Raw genomic sequence first — 20,123 nt, 5'->3', positions numbered from 1 at the left:
ACAGTGTGTTAAATTGTGGCCTTGGCAGGTTCATAGCGAATCCCTGAAGGATCACAGTTTCCAGTCCTGCTAGATAAGCAGTCCCCTCAGTTCCTCACCATGCATTTTGAGTGGATGCAACCCAGGTCATCTTGACTTCCCCCGATGAGTTCTTGTCTCTAGGAGGCTGCATCCCTGGGCTCCCCTTTATATGACCTTCAGCAACTCAAGTGAAAACCTTTGTTTTGGTGACTGTGTACATTGGACATGGAACTGTGTGCTCCCCATTTTCTGTTTTAGATTCATTGCCCTTACCCCCCGAGACCCTCATCCAGCTTTTGAAGGGTTTGGTGGCCCTTCCCTAGGAACCCCAGGTGATGCAGCCTAGCCATTCCTAGAAGGCAGATGTTCTAACCTAAGCCTGAATCCTAAGAGGCACCTCTCAGAAGTGGGCTCCTTCCCCTCCCCCAGTGGTGCTGTGGGCCCAGCTTCCACCACCAGCTCATAGACCAGGAGGACACTCTTGGCCATGATTGGCCTCCATTGCTGGGTGGTGCAGGTACCAAACTGGTGGCAGCTACTTGTCCTGCAGGTGAGCAGGCTTATGTACATGGAGCATGTTCCCCCCGTACCCCAACTGAAGCCTCCCCTGATGACATGAGGGTCGCACCCACAGATCTTGACCTGCCTCTGGAACAGGGGTTCTCTACCCTGGCTTATTCAGAAGTCACTTGGGGCCTTTAAAATTACTGACACCTGCCCTGCCCCACCCCGCCCCAGTCTTGTTGATCTAAAGTGAGTTCTTATATTTCAAGTACAGAGGAATCAGATCTGGGCGGAGTGTGAGAGTGCTTAGATTTAACAAGTGTGCAGGGAGCACTGAGGCTGCGGCTCCCAGAGCCTTCCAGAGGCAGGTTCTTTGAGTGGCAGGGCACTGGCGTTCCCTCCTCGAGGCCTCTGCAGGCGCCTGGCGGCTGGGTACAAAAGCCTGTAACCCGACTCATCATCACGGACTCAAGCTCATCCTGCTGCCTCTGGGTAGAAGCCAGAGCCGCCGCCTCTCCATGCGTGGGATTGTCCACTGGGTTTAAGGCAAGTGTCAAGTCCACCCGTGGGATGTGTCAGCCAGGATCTGCAGGTGGGCTTACCTCTCAGCACCTCAAGCTTAAAAAGAACACTCAGTACGCTTCCTCCAGCCCTAGCAACCTGAGTGGCAGAGTTGGTGGAAGGAGGTGGAGGTGTCACATTCACCCAGGTGCAGGTCAAGGGCACTGGCCAGATGTTGCAGGAGCCCAGCCCTTCCCTGTCTACCCAGCATTCCTTGCATTCCGGGTGGAGTTGCATCGCCCCGCCCTGGCCTTCAGCTAGAGGTTGGACTCCTTGGACATGGGATCCAGCCCTGTGGGGCTCCTCTCCCCACCTCAGGCCCGAGAGCCAGAGAGAGCCAGAGCCGGAATCCTGTGACTCTCTCTGGAGCAGGCACCTGAAGATACACTCAGACATGGGAGTCCCATTGTCCTGGGGGCTCAGCTGCCAGGAGACCCCGGCTTCCTCCCCCACCCCACCCTGTACCCTTGCTTCTTGTGTGTCCCACCTGCCACCTGGTGACTCTGTCTTTGCCTATCTCCCTCCTTCCTGTGCTGGGGATGGAACCATCTATCACTGAGATAGACCCCAGCCTGACTCAGTCTTTGATGAATGACCGACACCTGACTCCAATGAACAGGATCATGTCTAACTCAGCTTCCATATAAGGGAAAAATGTATATGGCCTATTCAGAACAGTCGCTGGCACGCAGTAGCGGTAAGCTGCCATTGTCCTTGTCCTGCTTTGGCTTGCTGCAAGAGTGAGAAACCCCCGACCCTTGTTTGCTGGCGGGATCCTTCCCACAGGCAGAGGGGGGAGCACGGCTGTGGCTCCCTGAGGACTCCGGGACCCTGCCATGGCTGCAGTGACCCTTGCCAATAGGAGGATCACAAGGTTACTGTGTCGCCCTATATGTTTACCTGTGCATTTTATTAAGCACCCACTATGTCCTCAGCACCAGGGCATCTCCAGAAGGCACCAAATTTATTGGTACTATCCTCAAAGACTTCAGAGTCTCCTTGAGGAGGCCAGCCATGACCCACAGGGCAGTGTAAGTGCTGAATGGTGTGGGCCATCTGTAAACTACCCGCCCTATGGAAATATTTAAGAAAATGGGGACTTTGTTGTCTTTTCCAGGTCTTTAAAATACCAAGGCTATCATGATTTAGAATATTAGTTGTCTTCACATAATGAGCCACATGTGTTCCCATACTGCTTCATGTCCTCGCTCTCCAAATGTGATGTCTCGGAATTACAAAAGAGGAAGATATTTCTGTCAAACCAAACCAACCCCCGCATCTGAATCACACAGGGGCACTTTGTTAGAGAATCATACCAAATGGCTCCAATAAAATAAAATCAACTATTTGGGAGATTTTTGTTTTGTTTTGTTTTTCTTTAGATCTTCAGAAGAAAGTTAACACTGAAAAGACTCTAAAGTGAGTCTGGGGCTGGGGCTCAGTGGTAGAGCACTTGCCTGGCATGTGTGAGGCGCTGGGTTCAATCTCCAGCACCACATAAAGGTATTGTGTCCATCTACAACTAAAAATATATATTTTTAAAAGTGACTCCAGGTTTCTTACTTGATGAATATTCTCCTTGGGTTTTATAAACCTCAGCGATGAGAGTCACTCATTCATAAAATATTTATTGAGCTCCTTCTGTGTGCGTATTGGGAATACAGAGAGGCAAAGAACCAGTCTGCCCTCAAGGGAGCTAAAAAGTCCAGGAGAGGGATGGATACAAACTAATTGTGGTGGATGAGCAGGCGCTCAGAGACCGGGTGCAGGGAGAGGAAGCCCTGGGGACCAGGGTGCTGGAACAAGCTGCTGATGTGTGTGGATGAGGCAAAGGTGCACATTTCCTCAGGACGGGATGTGCAGAGCACTAGGCGTGGCTGTGTGGGGGCAGGTGGCAAGAAGGGCAGACAGGCTTTCTGGGGTATTACCATGGCCATTCATTTTTCTGCATCACAAACATCTGAGGACTAGATTTTGAAAATATATATTGGCCTCAGCTCCAACATGTTTTAGATGTTGGCTAACCACAACATTTTTATATTAAAAAAAAGTTCATGCCAGTTGTAAAGACCTTCATTTTTCAAAGATCGTAAGATGGCATATTAGGTAACAGTCCAAGTCATTTATATTACAATTGAGACCCAAAGAGAAAGTGACTTGTTGCATGTCACTCACCTTGTTAGTAGCTTGTCAGTGGTGAGCCAAGTCTAGAACCCAGTTCTACACATTTATTCTGTTTCTGCTAATGTTGGCAGCAGGCTTTCAGGTGAGTGCAGATCTGAGCAGCTGGCCCTAAGTACTGTACTGAGAGAAATCCTGAGAATTGCTCATAGGATTGATTATTGATGTCTGCCAAGGACAGGTCATAGATGATTAGCAAGTGGGCCCCATGTGGCCATTTGGCCTTATCTTTCCTTGTGGTAAAAATGAAGCATCTCTAAAAACAGAAGCTGTAGTTAGTGAAAACTTGTTAAAAACTAAACTTAGGATGTATTTATTAAGGCTTTTTACATGTATTCTGCTCCAACACATCCTCAGGGCTGTGAACACTAAGCTGAATTCCACATAGCCTGGCCCTCACTAAGCTAATGGCAAAAATCCCTATTCAGGAGGAACTTTCCTTGAACATCAATAGCTTGTAACAAAATGGAAAAGTTAAAAAAAAATTAACAGTAGATTTAAGCTGTGTGGTACAATAATACTAGTAGTCTTAACTATTTTAAGTTAAAATGGAAATTAAATTAATGCCTTCTTTAGTCATTAAGCTAGCAAGATGATTTTGGACTTATGGGGGATTAAAATATTACCTGTATTTTTATTCTCAATTTGAAAAACATAGGCAAACAGGTGCGGGCATGCAATTTGTTTTCAGTAACTTCATAATTTCCAGAAACCTTCACCTCCATCTCTAAAACCTGAGTGTTCTCCCAGGTCCTGGAGATCACTGGAGCACTCTGGCTTTTGCTCCCAAGCATGGACCAGTTTGCAGGGTCATGGCTTAGCTTGGGGTATTGGCTGATGGAAAATGTAGGAGCTGCCCATGAGGCAGGTGAACAGGAAAAAAGTTCACAGTTATTGACAACAGACAGTGTCCTGCAGGCCCACGAGGGCAGATTGGTGGCCTCTGTATAATTTGATTTACAAAGTACCAGCTCACTTACCAGGGACAAGTATTCGATTTCATTAGCTGACTGGTTCCTGACATATTTATTTTTTATAAGTGCAGACACCGGCTCTGTGTGGCACCCCTCTATTTCTGTCCTCTGTGCTGGAGTCTCTTTCTTTAGTCTCTTGCAACCTGCCATCTCCCAGTGTTCCTGATGCCTCCACATTGAATCATCTCTAGCTGTGTGTCTTACTCATCAGGCCGCCAGGTTCCCGAGTGCAGTTCTGCACAGAGCCGCCGGCTGATAGAACATTGGATAACAGCCTGCTGTTCCAGGATTGTTCTGTTCTCTCCTGCTCTGGCTGTCAGCTGGGACTGACTGTCCTTCTTCCCCGTCAAAGATAGACAACCTCCTCTCACCTCGTAGAGTAACTGATAAGCCTGGCAGCTGTCGCTGTGGGGCTCAGTGTTGGGAGTTGTTGATCTAGCAGAGTGGCACCTTGTAGGAGAGGAGCAGGATCTGGAGGTCAGGGGCCTGTCATCGAGTGGTGCCTTTGCTGCTAATTGACCATCAGTGGTGTCTCTGTCTGCAGCTGTACCTTCATCTGCTGAGTGAGGGACCAGTTCCACACTCTCCTGTGACTTGTGGTGTACATGACTGGGGACCTTGCCACTGTGTAGAGGGGACACGGCGCTTTAGGGAATGATGCTTGCATGGCATTCCTGCACCTGTGTGTACAAGCTGCAACTGCCTCTGCAGCACATGGGCCCCATCGGGAAGTGAAATAAAGAACAAGTTGAGTAGCTGACCTGGGCCCCGGGGTATGGTGGGCTGTTTGGGGCAGATGCCTTGCCTTCCTCTTAGGAGTCTCAAGGACAGGGTTGCCTTAATGAGCTGCCCCAGTTGGAAGCAGTGCTGTAGTGGTCAGTGGAAAGGATGAGCTTTTCCTTCCTTTTACCCGTATCTTTGTCACCTGTGACTTGGGCCTATTTCTAAAGGAGCGATGGGGTGACCACCGCAGGCCAACCCCAGCTCAGAACAGCAGGCACTGCTGGCTGAGTCAGCCCTTGTCCAGGGATCTTCCAAAGAGCCCCAGTGGCCCCTCAATTCCACAGCATGGATTTTCTGGAAGGCTTTAGAAGAGGCCAGAACACGGGTCCCATCTTTAGGACCAAGTTCTTGAATGACTTCTCTTGCATCCTGGGAGTTGGGAGGAAGTACCTGGAATCTGATGGGGATTAGCTGCAGGTGGCCGTGGGTGCAGGGCTGCTTCTGACTCCTAGCAAGGGCACTGCCCTGGGGGTTCCTGATGGTCCCCTGCATTATGCTCAACTGGAGAGAACTGTGAGAAACACTCTATATAAGAGTGTTGTGTCCTACGGCTGCTCTTTCTGTTTCTTTCTGAGTTTGACTAGAGAACAGTGTAATCCACAGGGCCACTGGGGTCTCTAAAACCTCACTTTGAAATATTAAGCAAGAAAAGGATGTAACTGGCAGGTACCACTTGTAAAAGTTAACCATGAACAACCCATGCCAGGGGCAGATTTCAGAGCCAGTCAACTCATTTCTAACCACTGGAAACAGTCTAAATGGTCTCAGAACTCACTTGGTCCTTGGGAACCTAATTGTTGCACTTACCTGAGTTTGCAACTGAAAAGAACTTAATATCAGCAAACCTACCTCTTCTGGAGTTCATCAACTTGAATGTTTAAAATTCTGCATCAAGTTAAAGCACCTTGGGATATCTTTAAAATCCTCCAGTGAGCCAGGGTCACCCTCAGAGGCCTGGGAGGGCTCATGGGCATGCAGGGTGAGGCTCCCCTGACCTGGATCCTGGAGGGCCTGACAAGCCTCAGTTCTGCATTCCTGTCCCAGTCCACTTGAGCTCCGGGAGCTGTTCCTGTCCTGAAGTCAGAGTGCAAACATTTGCGGTCCCTGTATGTGTGGGGTGTGTGGAGGGAACTCACAGCAGTGGAGCCCAGAGGGGAAGCCATGTTCTGGGAGCAGAAGCTCCCGGTGGGTCCCCAAGCTGCTGGGCTTTGCAATCGTGGGCAAGCTGGCTGCCTTCCTTGCAAGTCAGTGCCCGAAATCTCTACCATGATGGCAGCTCCCCCAGCTCTCTGCTGCTGAGATGGTGCAGGGACCAACCAGGAAGCCAGTGCAAACCTACCTGGGAGAACAGCTGATGCTTCTCCTAGACAAGAGCTCTTGTTTCCAGCAGTGGACGGGGCGGGGCCTGACCCTGAAAGTCCCCTCTGTGTGCTAAGCACAGGGTAGAAACCCACACAGAGCCTCCCTGTGGTCCTTACAGCCTCGTCAGGGCTTTCCAGGTAGGAAACTGAGCCTCAGAGACGGCCAGTAACTCAACTCCAAATCCCAGGCCCCGAATCCCCATCTCTTCCTATCACACGGTCTTGTCTTCACAGGAAATTACTGGAACTTCTAATTCTGAGAAAAATACATGTCCAGTCTCAGGAAAGGTAAAAGGCATAGAAAAGCACAACAAGGAAGTTTAAAGGCAGTTTGCATCTTAGTGGACCTTCCTCTGTCTCTTCCATGCACCAAGAAATCTTTGGTGTTCTGTGGTGCCGAGGATGGAACCCAGGGCCTCGAACATGCTAGGCAGCGCCCTACCGCTGAACTACATCCCCAGCCCTGAGAGATGTTTTTTAAAAAAATAAAAATGTGTTCTTACTGCACACGCCATTTCATAGTACGCTCATCACGGAAGGTACCAGGGTAGCATCGCGGGCATCACGTGGAGTTTCTCAGAATTGTAGGGCTCTCTGGCCCCAGCCTAGCCTCTGAAGCAGAGTCTGTGGTCATGGGGCTCCACACTCCCTGTTGCAGCCTCTGTTCCTCCTTGCCGAGTATAGTGGGCATCCTCCCATGTCCATAAATCCTTTTTCATCATGTGATTTTTATTTTTTTATTTTTTTGGTACTGGTTTCTAGTGATGCGTGACATTCCCTTGTGTGCCTGTGTGCCGAGTTGAAGGGCCTGTGGAACGTTCCCCAGCTGTTACAGGGGACTGCTGGAATGTCTAAAGCAGCAGAATGAGCATCTTGTAGGCTTTTGATGCACAGACCAGGTTGCCAGCCCAGAAGGGACTGGGTCCCTAAACCTCAGGCCAGGTTTCTTGAGGGCAGCTGCCATCAAGAGGAGAGACTCACACTTGGCTGGAGTGCAAGCTTTGATTTGAGGGACATATGGTCCACTGAGGTTTTTTAGTGGTTCTTAGACCAGTTGTTGGACCTCTCAGATGCTCCATTTCCTCACCTGCAAAATGGAGAGGTACCATTTGTTTCACTGCTGGTTTTAGTGAACATTAGATGAGAATAAATAGAAGCCACCTAGGACCTGGTACATTCCAATTCCTCTGAATAAAATGAGCTTTGGACGTAAGGAGGTTGCTGCAGTTTAAATGTTCCCACTAAACCTCTAGCGATTAGAGAAATGCAAATCAAAACTATTCTAAGGGCTGGGGTTGTGGCTCAGTGTCAGAGCGCTTGCCTTGAATGTGTGAGGCACTGGGTTCAATCTCAGCACACATAAAAATAAACAAATAAAATAAAGGTATTTTTTTAAAGGCTGAGTAGTTTAAAAAAAAAAAAAACCTAAGATTTCAACTCACTCCAGTCAGAATGGCAATTATCAAGAATACAAGCAACAATCAATGTTGGCAAGGATGTGGGGAAAAGGTTCACTCATACACTGCTGGCACTTGCTGGTAAATGGATAGAGCTGGAAAGTATCATGCCAAGCAAAATAAGCCAATCCCGAAGAACCAAAGGCCATTTGTTTTCTCTGCTATGTGGATGCTAATTCCACACTAAGTGGTGGTGGTGGGGTGGCTAGGGAAGAATAGAGGTACTTTAGCAGAGGGGGATGAAGGGAGGGGAGGGGGCGTGGGGGCAGGAAGGATAGTAAAATGAATCAGGCATTATCACCCTACGTGCATATATGATTACATGACCATGTAATCCTACATCATGTACAACCAGAAGAACGAGAAGTTATGCTCCATTTATGTATGATGTATCAAAATGCATTCTACCGTCATGTATAACTAATTAGAATAAATTGTTTAAAAAGCAAATCTGTTGAAGTTTAATCCCCATTGTGAGGTATTAAGAGGTGAGAACAGGAGACCTACAAGAAATGATGGGGTCATGAGAACTCCGTCCTTATACGTGGATCCATCTACTCATAGATTCCTGGGTTAATGAGTTGACCTTGAGTGGGTCTGTTCTAAAAGCCAGTTTGGTTCTCTTGGATGTACTCCTCTCACCATGTGATGCCCTGGGCCACCTTGGGACTCTACAGAGAGACCTCACCAGCAAGAAGCCCCCTATTAGAGGTAGCCTTTCTCCTCTTGGATCTCACAGCAGAACCATGAGTTAGATAAATAAACCTTTGTTCTTTATAAGTTACTCAGCCTGAATTATAGCAACAGAAAACAGACTAAGACAGAGGCCCTATCACAAAGCTTTAGGTTCTTTTTTTTTTTTTTGCACAAAATATTTTCTGTTGCACATAATTGCAATTTAATAGAGGCACATAGGTGTTATTGGCCTTTTTATCTGGTTTTCTGATGTCCTAGAAGATATATGACTTGGGCATTGCTAAGGACAAAGCACCAAAGAAAAGAAATTCCTGAGTACTTTAGTTAAAATAGAGAAGGTGTGTAAAATACGCAAACCGTGCCGTGAAAGTGGGCTGGAGGTGGCGGGAGTGGCCTGCGAGGTGCAGGTGTGCCCACGTGTGGAGGTGTGCGTGCTCCCATGAGGCCTGAATCTCTTCTGGCTTTGATGCTCTTCAGGGAACCTCGTGTTGCCTGGGCATCCTGCAGTGTCACCACAAGGTTGTCTGTGTCCGTTTAGAGCCATATCTTATGGGGGACAGTGGGCTGCTCTGTATCATCCTAGATGTTGGGCCACCACAGTGACAAAGCAGTGTCGAGGCTTCTAAGAGAGGATAGAACATAACAAGGTGCAGAGGCCACCCCTCCAAGCCAGGCTGGAGGCCTCTGTGCAGGACAGAATTGCCTCTGTGGGTCTGGTAGGGCTTCGCTTGTTCAGCAGGCAGAGAATCCTGCTCCCAGGACTACTCTAGAACAACAGTCCGAGGCCCCATTCCTGTCCCTTCAGTAATCACTCTGCTGGGTGGGCCACTGAACTGCCCTAGGAGACAGGAACTCCTACCAGCCTGTTGTCCCTTTCCCTGGGCCAAGTCTGAATGGCTAGCAGCAGAGCTCTCCTGCCAGGGCGGAGGCAGTGGGCCTGCAGATTCCGCCTCCTCTATAAGCTTACGAAGGCAGGTGCATAGAAACCACCTGCACTGTGGAGCTCTCTGAACCCAGCACCTTCCTTTGTCACCATATTCGTTCTGCTTTCTTCTTTAAACTGTAAACCATTTGACTCTGGAACTCTCTATACAGTTGGCATTTTGAAAAGCAGAAAAGCAAGTAGGACTCTTTTGGAACCATTTCCAGAAGTCTCCAGTGCCGCCTGCCTGCTCCTGGGTTTTAATATTACAGAATCTCACAGGTTGGTTGCCTAGAGCCTTCTGTCATTGTTGTGCATGTTGCCTGGCAACTGCTGACTGGCACAGCGGCCCTCAGACTTGGGATGGACTTGAGTCCCTGGAGTTGCTGCTCACTTGCAGGAAGCTATTATTTTGAAGTGGCAGCCGCAGGTAATCAGAGAGGACGTCACCAGGCCCCTGGCTTTGTCACCTGCAGAGGCTGGGGAGCTGCCAGGCAGGCTCAGTTGGTGATTTCTCTTGGGTGGGCGTGGCCTGTGCACCTGTCAGGTGTGGTCTCCAGTGGAGAGGGCTGGAAATCCTATCAGGGTCTCAGTGAGCCGTAATAAGCAGGGGCCAGGCTAAAGTAGCCTTTGGATGTCCCTAAGAAGGCAGTTCACAAAACATTTCTAGGACCCAAGGGGACATCATGGGCCTAGCAAAAAATAAACAGAAAACAAACATTAGCAAGTGTGCAGGGGCAGAGACAAGCACGGCCCCTCCCTTGCTGTGGCCCCTGGCTCCGCAGAAAGCAAGTGTGTGTCAATGGTGGCAGGAGGCGCCGTGTGGCATGGGTGGGAGATTGGGAGAGGGGTGTGTTTGGCTCAGAATCTGCTCTGGATTTCCCCAGCAGTGGACCTGGCTCCTTCCCGGGTGGGGTCTGCCCTTTCCCAGGTGGGGAGTGCAGCCCCGCCTCTCAGGGCCTCTGCCTGTTTCCATGGGGAGGTCAGGAAAGCACAGCCCGAGTTGGTTGTTTTCTGTCCTCAGCCATTCAGTGGGGACTCCAGTCACAGGGAAGCAGGTGACACTCCAGACCAACTCCCTGAGGAGTCAGGCCACCCCCACCCCTGCCCTCAGGGCTTGGAGTGGAAGAAGGAAGTGCCAGCGTTTCTCAGATAGCTTTTACTACAGGTGCCTGCTCACCTGCCCAAGGAGCTGGTGGGCTGGGCTCAAGACTGGCTGGGATTGGCTGGAGCCCCGCTTCCTTGTGGCTTGTGGGTGCCATCAGGCCCACTGGAGCTGCCCGGGAAACAGGGGCTGGGGCTCCTGCCCAGCGTCTGGTGGTGTCCCAAGAGCCCTAGGCCCTGGCAGCACCACAGGGAGACCTGCTCTTCTCCCTGCTGCCAGATTCAGGAGGATGAGAGAGGCAGAGGCTCACTCCACCGTCAGGAAGATGGCTGCCTTTTACCAATGCGTCAGGCCCGACCCCAGGTGCGCCCCCTGTGAGCCAAGAGGTGGGGGCTGGGGCTGTAGGGGAGGGGAGGCCGTGCCGCCACTGCCAGGGCCTGGGTGCCCTCATTCTTTGGGGCTGGGGTCTTTGGCATCCACTGTCTCTGGTTCTAGGGTGATTGTGACCCCCCCTTCCTTACAGACTTTATTCTGTCTCCTTGAATTATGTGAATTCTGGAGCAAAATAATGATTTCCTTTGTTTGCTTTGCGAGGGAGCGAGAGGGAGAGATCCAGGAGGACTGGGTAAACAGAGCGCTGTACTTTCGCTCTCCTGGCTTGCTCCTTGGATCTGCAAGGCATCACTGATATGCTCTGAATGGAAGGAGGGCAGCCAGAGGTCAAAGTAAAAGGACATTGGAAGTATTACTCAAAGCTCAGCACCCAAGGGCTCGTTCCCATCTGACAGACCCAGCCGTGGGTGACACCCTGCTGGAGCTCCTGCCCAGCAGAGGCCAACACCCCTGCACACGGCCATCTGGCCCTGTTATAGGTGACCTTATCCCTGGAAGGTGTGTGGCTCTCGGTGCATCTTAATTCTGTGCCTGGTGGTGCAGAGGGGAGTAGAGCTCTGGCTTGATTTAAACTCATTAGCTCAGCTTAAATAAACAAATCGCATGTCTCCTACCTCAGATGGAAAATCCCAGTATCGCAGCCTCTGTCCATCTGGTGATCGTTACATCTGCCCATCCCTTGGTTAGGTGGATCGTCTTGGAAAATTGATCTTGCATCTTTGGAAGGATCCACCTACCTCTGGGCAGCAGGAGGGGATGCTTGACACTTGGGGCAGGTGGTCCCTCCCCAAGCATCACTTTTTCTTTTGTTACATAGGAGAAGAGACCCAACAGCTCAAGGACTCCTTGTGAACACAGGGCATCTTACTGGGTAAAGTCCTGTGCAGCAAGTCATTATTGTTACTGTTTCCTTTAGCAATTTTATTGTTCTTTTTTTTTAAATCTATAAAACAGGCATTATCTTGATATATATGCACAGAAATAAGGGAGTGTGTTGCCTTAGTAAAGTTACAAAATGAAAAACAAGCCAGCCCTTGTAAAACTGTCCCTTGTATCCAGGACTCTAGGGTCCCATTGGTTGCGCGTGTATTTAGCCATCGGCACTGGGTACAGCTTGCACCCTGAGATTGAAAGTTCCAAGTTAAGTAGCATCTTTGCAAGATACTCCCCAGCATTGGAATGAATTTATATTTCCCCCAAGAATTATGCAAATAGAATTTCTAAAATAAGGTTGTGGAGTTTGACGCTCCGACACTTAGCTATTTAGCTATTTTTGAAATAATGGTTTTGTAAAAGTCTCTAATAGATTTTTTTAAAACTCTAATAACCTGAAAATGTCTAAACTAATGTTTTTGAAATCTCATATGAAAACATTTACTTCTGGATAGGTGAAAAACAGGATGCTCTCATGAACACGGTCCTGCATTGCTGCTGAGACGTGGGTTTCATTCAGGTGTGAGAGCGTGTGTGGGTTTGGGTGCCTGCAGGATCACAGACAGATGTGCAGATAGATGAGTTTACACCGTGTTGGAAGCCACGTGCCTTCCTAGTTAGGAAACTTACTTTGTTCATTTATAAGGACTCTGAATACCACTAAATCAACTGTTATATAAGCAAGTTTCAGAAACTAGTATAGTTTATCTTATATAAGATACTATTTATATGCTTATAAACTGTGCTGATGGATGGCTGAGTGAGTTGGAAGGAAGTGGTGGTATTACTTTGCAAAAGAAATAGCCCAGGGGCTTGTGGCCTGCTCCTTGTTCTCTCTAGATGCCCTCAGTGTCCCTGTCCTGCACATGGCCAGTGGGGAGCCTCAAGCCTCTAAGCAGAGACCTCCTTTGCTTTCACTTTCCTTTACTCCTTAACTGAGGGGTCTGCACAGCTGTTCAGTAGGTGATGTCTAACGGGATGTGGGCAAGACTCAGGAGAACAAATGTGACTTGGTCTAGTGAAGTCTGCCCTTGGGGCACTGGAGGGCTGGGTGGACTCGGGAATTGCAGGTGGTAGGTTGATGCCATCTCACCTTTAGTGGGAGGCGATTCTTTCATCTGGCCAGAGTCACTGAGGAGCGCCTGCAGTTCATCCATTCACAGAACAGGGTGTCTTAAGCACGTACCACGTGGCAGTGCTTTGCTGGTACATATTCTCAATTTTCATAGATTATCTTTGATTTTTTTTACATATTTAGCAAGAAAGGGATGATTCACTTCTTTAGGTCAAGACTCAGTGTTTTATAAAAAGATAAACCTAAATGGGTGCCTTGGCACACGCCTGTAATCCCAGTGGCTGGGGAAGCTGAGGCAGGAGGATTGCAAGTTCAAGGCCAGCCTCTGCACCTTAGTGAGATTCTGTCTCAAAGTAAAAAATAAAATAGGGTTGAGGATTTAGCTCAGTGGTAACGCATCCTGGGTTCAATCCCCAATACTGAAAAACAAAGCAAAACATTAATTATAAGATACTAGGAAACTTTAAAACTGAGCAGCCAATAAGTTCTTTTACTCTTCCTTCTTGTCCTGTTTAAAGCTTGTCACTTATCCTTAGAGTATTCTCTGGTTTCAGCCCTTAGTGTATGAGATTTCTTTGCTTTCTTTTCTTCCGTATAGCCCTGTCTTCTCCTGTCCTTCCTGACAGGTGGGCACAGGAGGGCTGCGTGTGGCTAGGTGTCTGCTTGCAGGGAAGGTGGTCCTCTGGCTCCTTGAGGGAGAGAGGGTGGATCGTGGTGAGATTCTCTGTGGGGTGGGTATAGCAGCAGGTCCCTTGGCTGTTGAGGATAATAATACCATTAAACAGTGAGCTGGCATGGTTTTTGAACAGAGATTTCTCACAGGAACTTTGTGAGCATTACACATTCCATTTGCCTCAATAATGTGAAACTTATTTTTCCAAAAAAAGGAACAGGCAGATCCTGACGTGACTCACTGGAGAACAATAGTTAAGTCATAATTTATTTTCATCTTTTTCCCCAAGAAAAGGAAAAATTGATTAGATGTATGGGGACGTAAGCAGGCATACATCTGTAAAGGGGCACTTGATCAAAGAGTCACACAGACACACACAGAGTTGACAGGCACATCACATTCAGTTGCAAGAGACCCTAATGTGTTGGGGAGGGGCAGGGAATATCATGTTCCAGCAGAGGGGTCAGCATCTCAAAGACCCCTGGCAGGAAGGAGATGGAGTGCCATGAGGGGGACAGGGGCAGGGCTAAGGTGTGTGCTCCTGCTAGTGGTGCCCAGGTCCTCTAGCCTGACGCCTCTTCTTATTGATAGCTGGACCCATCCACCTTTATATTGCTTCCCATTCCCACCTATATCTCCAGGTTTCTATCCAGTGTCATATCCTCCCTCTTGTAATATCTGTTTTAGTGAGTTTGCTAGGAATATGCCTTTACATCATCCTTTTTTTTTTCTTTCCAGATAAAACTCCCCCCCCCAACAACTTTGCTGACGTGTGATTCATATACCATAAAAGTTCACCTGTTTGAAGTATAAGGTCAATGGGTTTAATTGTGCATCTGTGAACACCAACTAATTTTTTTTATGTCAATTGCACATTCTCCAAGTGAGTGAAACTACATGTTACATATGATTCTGGGGTTGGGGATTTAGCTCAGTTGGTAGAGTGCTTGCCTTGCATGCACAAAGCCCTGGGTTCAATCCCCAGCACCATAAAAATAAAAAACAACAAGATTTGGTAGCAAGCATATTGGGTTATACTGAGGTGTCTCAGACTTCTTTCTGTCATGTCAAACACTGAAAATATCATTGTATACCTCACAAGGATAGACTGGTTACAATTTAACATATAGTGGACATTTTCTTTTTTTAAAGTAACTCTCCAATAACATAAGACTGAATCAAGAAATATTCTTTTAAAAAGTTTTTGGATTTATATTACTAAATTTTGATGTAGCACTTTTGTCTGTGTATTTCTAAACATGGACTGAGCAATAAGTTTTTGTTCTTGTTTTTTGTTTTTGTTTTTGTTTTTTTTTTTTTTTTGGTTTGGGGGGAGTTTTTTTGTTTTGTTTTCAATGCACTCAAATTTCTGACTCTCTAAGACACTCTGACTGTCCAATATTAAATTTTACTGAAATCCCTTTTGCCCACTGTGCTGAGAAGCACTATTCCCACTGCTTGAATCCCAGGCCATGGAGCATCTAGGAATGTAGTCCTCCTCTAGCCCGCCATCTTGAATTTCTCTTGGGGTGTTTAGTGGTTGTTGTTTTCTTGTTTGTTTTCTCCTTTAAAAAAAAAATCTATCCTTTCCTAATGGTGATATAAGGATTTATAGACTGAGTTGAGACAATCTTCATTTTATTTTAAGATCTGAGATATGTTTTACACAAATGAAGGGCTTATTTGCTTATAACATGTTGATGGCCCCCACCCATAAAACTGTCTTGGTTTATTTCCATGGGTAGGGAAGAAGGATAGTAGGATGAGAGCTCAATTTATTATATGATTTCCAGTCTGTTTAGATAATTTCTGGGGTTTTTTGGAGTCAATTTTGGGTATTTATATTTTTCTGGTTATTTTGGTTATTTGTATTTGATTATTTGTATTTTTGTAAAATCATCGATTTCATGTCAATTTGAAAATTCTGTTTTTCCAACTGTATTCTCTGGTGTAGCTATGTTGGGTTTCTCATTTAAAGGGAGTCTGTGATTTCTCTCCTTTCTTTTTTCCATGTTTTTATTGGTGCATTATAATTATAAATAATGGTGGGGTTTGTTTTTATATATTTGTATACATACAATATATATATATATATGTATATATATATATATATATAATATGATTTATCCAACATAATTCCCAGTACTTCTCTTTTCTCTCCCTTCCTCCCTCCTCCTGGTCCCTTTCCTCTGTTCTGCTGATCTCCCTTTGATTTTTATGAGATCTGCCTTCACCTTTATTTTCCTTTTTTCCTCTCTAGCTTCCATATATGAGATAGTGTATGATCCTTGACCTTCTAAGTTTGGCTTATTTTGTTTAACAGAATGTTCTCAAGTTCCATCAATTTTCCACAAATGACATAATTTCATTTTTCTTTATGGCTGAATAAAACTCCATTGTGTACATACACCACATTTTCTTTCATTCATTTATCCATGGATGGACACCTAGGCTGGTTCTAGTTTGACTATTGAACACAATCTAATTTTAGTACATTTTCATTTCCCCAGAAGGAAACCTTATGCCCATAGTAGTCACCTCCCACCCACCCCATACCTTCTCCCAGCACCACACTCCCCAACTCTAGGCTGCCTTTAATCTACTATGTTTCCGTTGGTTCACCTGTTCTGGACATTTCATATAAATAGTATCATATAGTCTTTTTTTTTAATTTATTTTTTTTATTGGTTGTTCAAAACATTATAAAGCTCTTGACATATCATATTTCATACATTAGATTCAAGTTGGTTATGAACTCCCAATTTTACCCCAAATACAGATTGCAGAATCACATCGGTTACACATCCACATTTTTACATAATGCCCTATTAGTAACTGTTGGTATCATATAGTCTTGTGACTGGCTTCTTTCACTTTTCATAATGTGTTCAAGGCTCATTCAGATTGTAGCATGTATCAGTACTTTATTCCTTTTTATTGTTGAGTAATATTCCATTGTATTATAGAACACATTTTTTATATATCTATCCATAGATGGACATTTGTGTTATTTCCATTTGGGGTTATTTTGTAAATAATGCTGCTGTAAACATTGCCATACAAGTTTTTGTGTGCACATTTTTCCTTTTTTTATTATGGGAAAATACACGTAACCTAAAATTTATCATCTTAACCATTTTTTAAGTATACAGTTTGGTGGTGTTAGCTACGTTTAGGTCATTGTGCAGGTGTGACCACCCTTCCATCTCTAGAACATTTTTCATCTTGCAAAATGGAAACTGTACCCATTTAAAAAAAATATCTCTCCAATCCCTTCTCCCCAGAGTCCCCGGTTGCCACTTTCCACTTTTCTGACTGATTTTGAGGACTTTCAGTGCCTCATAAAAGTGGAATGGTACAGTGTCTGTCTTTTTGTGACTGGTTTATTTCAGTGAGTGTGTTGTCCCTCAGGGTGGTTCATGCTGTAGCATATGTCAGAAGTCTCTTAGAAATCTCTTAAGACTAATAAGCAGGAGTTTGCTTCTGTCACTTTGATATTTGTTTCATAAATGCCTTTTAGCTTTTTATAATCCCTCATTATTTCACACATTACTGATGTGTGTGTGTATGTGCGTGTGTGTGTGCGCGCACACGCAGTTGATTTTTTTTGGTAGTAAAACGTTTCAAGTCCTTTCTCCTTTCCTTTTGTGAATATTCTATAGCTATTTTCTTTGTTACCATGGGGATTACATTTGACATTCTGATTATAGCACTCTCATTTGGATTTATATCAGCGTACCTTCAGTCACATACAGAAACTCTGCTCCTCTGTATTTCTTTCCTTGCTCCTTGTTACTTGTTGATACCACGAAATTGTATCTTTATATACTATATGCTCCCAAAGTATAAATTAAATAATTTCTAAAAATGTATTTTTATCCTAAATAATGTAGAGCACAAAATATGTAGATATAAATCAGTTACAATAATACTAGTTTTTAGAATGGCAATTGCTTTTTTTTTTTTTTAAAGTCATGGTCTCTTAAGTCATTAGAAAACAAAAGGTGGAGTTACAAACCACTGGTATAGAAAACACTAGCTTTTATAACTCCCACGGATTTACTTTTATTGAGATCTTACTTCTTCATATGACTTCAGGTTCATATGTCTGGTGCCCTTTCACTCCATCCTGCAGAAACCTTTAGCGTTTCTTTCAGAACAGCTCTACTAGTAATAAACTCTCTCAGCTTTGGTTCATCCAGTGATATCTTTATTTCTCCCTCACTGTTGAAGAACAGTTTTGCCAGATATAAGTTTCTTGGTCAATGTTGTTTTTTTCTTTAATTATTTTGAGCCTACTGCCTCCTGGCTTCCCAAATTTCTGATGAGACTCCTGCTGACAGTGTTATTGAGGATCCCTTGTTTTATCATAAACCGTTTCTCTCTTGCTGTTTGCAAGGTTCTTCCTTTGTCTTTGAATAATTTGATTGTCATGTGTCCTGGTGTGGGTTTGTGTTCATCTTACTTGGATTTCATTTACGTCTTTCCTCACATTTGGGAAGTGTTCAGCCATTATCACCTCAAATATTCTCTACCCCTTTTTCTGTTCTCCCAAAATTCCCTCCAAGCAGGTGATGGTGTTCCACAGGGCCCTTATCTTCTGCTCACTTTTCTTCCACATTTTCTTTCTGTCCCTTAGGCTCAATAATTTTCATTGTGCTGTTTTCAAGTTTGCTGATTATTTGGCCTGCTCAATTCTGCCTGAGAATCCCTCTAGGGAATTTCTCATTCCATTCATTGTACATTTCATCTCCAGAATTTCTTTTAGCTCTCTTGTTTAGCATTCCTCTCTCTATATTGATGTTTCAACTTTGTTGATACATCATTTTCTTGACTTTCTATCTGTCTTACTTCAGTTTTACAAGCAGCTTTGAGATGGTTGTTTTAAAGTCTTCGTCTAGTTTATCTGCCATCAGGTCTTTTTCTAAAAACAGTTTCTATGGATTTATTTTTCTTTGAATGGGCCATGCTTTCTTATTCCTTTGTATCCATTGTGATTTTTTGTTGTTGTTCTTGTTGAAAGCAGGACTATTTTAGCCTAATAAGGTGGTAACTTTGGAACTCAGTTTCTTTCCCTTCCCCAGGGTTTGCCGACGTGGGGTGAATTTGTTGTTATTTGTTTTGCTTGTTTGATTGATGGTTGTGGGCTCTTTGTCTGATGATGATGGGTCTAAGGTATAAAATTAAAGCATTTTCAGGTCTGTTCTGCGTCTCTGCCTTCCCCTGGGCATGGACCATGACTTACTAATTTTTGCTGATACGTGGGTGCCTTTGAATGGCCATTCTTTAATGTATGGCTTTCCAGAGGGGCAAAGAGAAATGCAAAGGGTTTGGAGCATGTTACTAGACCATAAAATCCTCGGTAACCCCTTTGGACATGGAAGGGTCTTGCAACAGTTGGGAGGAGTCCAACAATAGTGGTCCCTACTTCTTTGCACCTTTGGGATCAGAAGCAGCAATTAGAGCCCAGATTCCCAATATCTGAAGAACAGGGTCTCTTTTTGCCCATCTGGCTCTTGCAAGCTGGGTTCAAGCTGCTCCTGGAACACTTACCTGGTTGCCTGCCCTGGGGCTGGGAACTTGGAGCCTGGGTAGATAGGACTGTGCTGCGGTTGGCAAAAATTAACTGTAAATTACCTGCTGAACCTTCCCCTGGAAGTTTCAGGTCTTCAGTAGACACTCCAGAGTTTCAAACAGTGACATCAGACAGATTCTCCCGGTGCAATTGTTGTCTATTTGGGGAAACTGGTTCCTGGTGCTCTTCACTCTACCATCTTCCCAGATTCCTCCATGGACATATGTTTTTATTTCCCTTTGGTAGATCCCTAGGAGTAAAATTGCTGGGCCATATGGCAATTTTATGTTTAACATTCCGAGGAACTGCCAGACTTCTCCCTGGTGGCTACAACATTTACATTTCCACTAGCATTGAATGATGGTTCCACTTTCTTCACAGTCTTTCAAACATTTGTTACTGCCCCTGTCTTAATTATAGCCATTCTAGTAAGTGAAGTAGTATCTCCCTGTGGTTTTGATTTCCAACTTCCTAGTGACTGATGGTGTTGAGCAACTTATTAGCCATGCATCTTGCCTTTGTACAAAGGCAAATGACAAAGCCTTTGTCAGTTTTTTAAATAGGGTGTCTTTATTGTTGAGTCATAAGAATTGTTATAAACTGGATATTACTCCCTTACCGGATACATGATTGGCAAATATTTCTCTCCCGGTATGTGAGTTGTCTTACACTTTCTAGATAGTCCTTGGAAACAAAAGCTTATAATTTTGATGAAGTCAAAACTTATCTATCTTCCCTTTTAGTGTGCTGAGTATCATGTCTGAGGAATTATTGCCTAATCTAAGATCATAGACTTACTCTTATTTTCTTCTCAAGAGTTTTTTGATTTAGTTCTGTGATCCATTTTGAGGTAGCCATGTGAGGCAGGAGTATAGATTGTTTTTGGCAGTTTGATGTCCATGTGTCCCA

General features: G+C 45.3%; 1 protein-coding gene across 5 annotated transcripts in view; it reads left to right on the top strand.

Annotated features, from left to right (window-relative positions):
• Positions 1–20,123, top strand: part of Cracdl (CRACD like) — a 139,343-nt gene that overhangs the window by 53,107 nt on the left and 66,113 nt on the right. Inside the window, exon 1 of one of the 5 annotated variants that reach the window (XM_046440357.2) lies at positions 10,350–10,928. The exons of the other annotated variants lie outside the window; for them this stretch is intronic. Within the exon in view, the coding sequence (XP_046296313.2) occupies positions 10,435–10,928 (494 nt within the window). The 5' untranslated portion in view covers positions 10,350–10,434. Of the gene's footprint in view, positions 1–10,349; positions 10,929–20,123 lie in introns of those variants that run through there. 5 annotated transcript variants of the gene reach the window in all.

The sequence above is a fragment of the Marmota monax genome, unplaced genomic scaffold (genome assembly GCF_021218885.2).
Source record: "Marmota monax isolate L192 unplaced genomic scaffold, Marmota_monax_Labrador192_F-V1.1 WCK01_AAM20220418_F8-fsc00210, whole genome shotgun sequence".
NCBI classification, from domain to species: domain Eukaryota; kingdom Metazoa; phylum Chordata; class Mammalia; order Rodentia; family Sciuridae; genus Marmota; species Marmota monax.
Note: the sequence above shows the minus strand (reverse complement) of the source record. Positions and strands in the feature narration are given on the sequence as shown.